At 33.9% G+C, this 3,948-nt stretch overlaps 1 protein-coding gene across 1 annotated transcript; it reads right to left on the bottom strand.

Moving 5' to 3' along the window:
- Positions 1–201: 201 nt before the first annotated feature.
- Positions 202–3,510, bottom strand: LOC143597441 (aspartic proteinase Asp1-like). Its single transcript, XM_077075947.1, has 8 exons — positions 3,264–3,510; positions 2,489–2,606; positions 2,157–2,377; positions 1,371–1,595; positions 1,153–1,291; positions 870–1,070; positions 717–789; positions 202–642 (listed from the first exon to the last, which is right to left on the bottom strand). Exons 1-8 carry the CDS (start codon positions 3,425–3,427, stop codon positions 533–535), a joined length of 1,251 nt encoding a protein of 416 aa, XP_076932062.1. The 5' UTR covers positions 3,428–3,510; the 3' UTR covers positions 202–532.
- Positions 3,511–3,948: the final 438 nt, after the last annotated feature.

Raw genomic sequence — 3,948 nt, 5'->3', positions numbered from 1 at the left:
AAAATCTCAAACTATCTGAACTGGCCAACTTGCTTCGGTTTGGGCTGTTTGGGCAGCTTCAACTGTTTATGAACCGTCAAAACCGAATCGTTAAAATCTTGTTCTGCTTTTAAGAGTTAACAAGTTTTTACACATCTATAGTTTGTTAATGTTTTTTCTAGTCACCTAATCTGTGTTATAGAATGAACAAAAACAAGCATAACATCTAGATCTTGCTTACTAAGATTTTCGTTTCATGATTCATGACAATGATTTGCACATATCTTTGTTTGTTATCTTCATCTCCTGGTTCTTACAAACTATGTTTTTTGGTTTCTTGGCCTTGAACAGCATAAATGTTACTTGACCTGCAAGCAAGAAGTTGCATCTTCATGTCACCGAGCCACTTCTCGTCCACCAGAATGGGTGTGCTCTTCTGGTTTAACTTAAAAGATACAATTTGACTGAAGTTTGTATTAAAAGAGTGTACATCTTTAAGTGTTATTTATAAACTTTCGCTTTATCAGTTTTGTAGACCTATACATAGTATTAATCAAATGCTCATTGTTTCGGGCTTCGGTGGTCTGTCACAGTTTGCGGTTGTCCATCCGATGGTTTGCTTTTCATTGTCGTATATCACCATTTTATCTTGCATCGATATATCTACAAATGCAAACCATAAATTAAAACATATGTTTATATCATCATTTTAATTTGTTACTCGATCAAAATTTTACCTCCGATTATGTTGAAATTTTGAAGTCCGACCTCTGTGCCATTGAGAATTCCCAAGCATACATTCCCTCTCGACTGCCCAAAATAAACGCTTCGATTTTTAAACTTTCGTTATCTGGATGATATGTATCGTTAGGTTAAGAAAGACGAGTTACCGAGATTAGAAGGTATCCTTCAAGGGGGATTTCAAACTGAGTTTTGGACCTCCATCCACTAGAGAACCTCAATGCTAAAGGCTTGAAGTACTTGCTTACATCCTTTATGCTTCTAAATGGTTTTCTTCCTTTCCAGCAAAAGGGTAGTGTTCTGTCATCTAGTGCTTCTTTTATAGGCTTCCCACTCAATTCTTTTGTTACCTATAATAATAATATCATAGAATATTAATAGTAAGAACAATAATTATGATATATTCTTATTATATTTATTATGAAAATTTACCAAATAAAGTAAGCCTTCATAAGCTTGAGAACTTAGGTATGTGAATGAACTTCCACTATCAAATATTACAAGTAGATTCTTAAGCCCAGTTTGTTTTCCACCATAAATGACTTCTCCATACCCAGGTGAGTAGTGCTTTCTGAAACCAAAATGCATTAAATTTTGTATAAAAAAGTGTATTAACTTTCTACCGAAAGTTGCATACGGGTGCTTCGAACCTATAATCGCGTGACATTGGGGTTGATACGATACGTGATGGATCATATACGTCGTCTCCAAAGAAGAGAAACCCACCTCCACGGCTGCTAAAACAATGGCCAACAACTTTCCGGATTAGACCCTGACTGTGAAGTTGTGAAACAATTCCGGTTTTACCCTTCCCGAGCCCGAGAACCCCATCGAGAGGTTGGTAAGATGGACCAGGGATCTGATCATATCCACACCTGTCAATAATGCGGAACAAAGTATTAGAAAACTAAGTGTTTCTTTACCCAAAAGTGTTATATGAACCATAAATTATGTTAGATACGTGAACCCCAAACATCATACACGCTTATACGCGGGTTAAGACGAATACAGACCGTTTTGACTTGAATATTTGTGTTTTAAAAAACAAGTTTTAACTGGTTCTACAAACTACTCGTGTGTAATCATAAACTACTCGTCACGACTAGTTTATAATACCTATTTTGGGAATTTCTTGCAAATGACACCTAAAACCTGAAAAACGTTTTCATAAACGCTTATTTTGAGAATTTTCCCATGAAACAATTACCTTTAGACTACAAAGTCTAATAGCCATTATATTTTATGTTAAAATGGCATAAAATACTAATTGACATAAAACATGCTTTTTAAACAAACATGTCAAGCTGTTAATGATAGCTTGACTCGAAAATGTTTAGACTAAGCACAAACCCACGAATGTCATGGCAGCTTCATATCGCGTCAGAAAATCACAATTCACACATGTAGGTAGTTTTCGCTAAAAAAGTGTTACTAACCCTATGGTGACACGAGGAGTGATCCGAACTCCAGTAGTAAGATTAACAAGCGAGACATCATTGATAAGTACACCGAGAGACGAACCACCATCGGCATACTCGACCTCATAATCACATTGACCCGGGTCATCACATCTATGATCTCCTGCATGTAGTGATGCACAAAGTGGATCTTTACAAGGAACCAAGTCATTGTTTGGTCTGTAATAAGGATGTGGGGCCTAAAACATACAACATAGTACCAAAAAATCGTATGAGTGAAAAATAATCAAATGTTATAAAACCAGATCATACTAGTAAGGCAATAAGTCAATAACAACAACAATACTAACCTGAGTGCAATGTACACAAGGCGCGTCACACTGAAGCCACGTCAAATCACTGCCCGTATCGGGGTCCACGAAATACGGCCTAGGAGGATGTCCTATATTAATCTGAGCATAATAAAACCTGTCGTTTTTACCATAAATAGAAACTTCATGTGACAATGTTTTCATTACATAACAACTGCCTAAATCTTAGAGCAAACAAACATGATTCCTTAAAACAAGCCATATGTTAGGGTTGTTCGTTGAGGGTGTTTAATTGTGATGACGTGGTATTCAAAACCATTGAAACCACTATCTATCCGTTAAAACCAAAGCAAGTCAGCTGGCTATTTTATTTTTAAAAGTATGTAATTATAAAAATGTATTATTTAACGAACCATCTTTATTTTAAAGTTAATACAAAATAGTGATTTTGAAAATTTTTAATTGAACAAACAGTTAAAAATTTTGGCGACGGTGTTCGTCTGAAAATTTGTATATGTATTGAGTCCCCGAAAACAGGGTCCGTGACTTTCAGTCCCAGTATAAAAGTCCAAGCTTCGCCACTAGTTTGGTGTGTATTTTACTAAAATCATAGTTAGCGGTATAGCATAAAATATTTATATATCAAAACCGGCTGACACAGACCATGAACACCAAGACAGCTAAAACATAAAATCTTCAAATGTAAGTCAAAATTAATAAAAATAAAATAATATTGTCTCAAAAGTCAAGTTGAATCAATCAGCATTTAATTATGAATTAAAATATATATATATATATATATACTACAATTTACCCTTGGGGATAAACATTGCCGTATAATGGAAGTACAACGGACGAACATATTGAGTTGCCTGCCTGAGAAGACGACGGCCAGTCCCACCATCTTTTACGTCGATCATCGGAAGCCAATACGTTAAACAACATAAAACTCAATGCCAAGATTACCCTTGCCTTCATCGTGTGTTGGCTGATTAATGAGAGCAAATAAAAGGGTATAGTAGTAATTTGATAATTCCTTTTTTTGTAGTTGTGTGTAAAAAACCGTTTTGGTGTGTTGAGTGCCTATATATAGAGGGAAGCTATGATTTGACGATACCTTCCTTGATTGATGAGTATTACATAATAAAATATTATTATTTATTTATATAGATTATATATTTTAAAATAAATAAATGTGCTATTATGTTCTTATGATTATATTTGTATTTTAGTTTGAAATCACTAAAATTTTAAGATACTAAACTAATTCAATTGTTTAATTTCATCAATTAGATTGATTATTGTAATTGTGAGGAATATGAAATTATAAAACTTTACAATATTGATTATTTTTAAATTTAAGTTTATAACAAAAGTAAAAATTTTAGAACAATTTAGTTAGCTAATATATAGGATTAAACATCATTAAATTTGATAAAACCATGTTTATACTATAAAAAACAATTGTGGCTTGAGGACGATGCCTTGAGGGAATCTCT

The sequence above is a fragment of the Bidens hawaiensis genome, unplaced genomic scaffold (genome assembly GCF_021521415.1).
Source record: "Bidens hawaiensis isolate Kalapana, Puna unplaced genomic scaffold, B.hawaiensis_p1.1 tig00048295_1, whole genome shotgun sequence".
Classification (NCBI taxonomy): Eukaryota; Viridiplantae; Streptophyta; class Magnoliopsida; order Asterales; family Asteraceae; genus Bidens; species Bidens hawaiensis.
The sequence above is the reverse complement of the archived record's forward strand: the minus strand, read 5'-3'. Positions and strand labels throughout refer to the sequence as shown.

Coding starts and splice junctions, on each gene's coding strand:
- LOC143597441 (XM_077075947.1), bottom strand. CDS start 3,427: ATGAAGGCAAGGGTAATCTTGGCATTGAGTTTTATGTTGTTTAACGTA. Junction 1,292..1,370: donor CCAATGTCACGCGATTATAG/GTTCGAAGCACC, acceptor TTTTGGTTTCAG/AAAGCACTACTCACCTGGGT. Junction 1,071..1,152: donor ATGAAGGCTTACTTTATTTG/GTAAATTTTCAT, acceptor TTATTATTATAG/GTAACAAAAGAATTGAGTGG.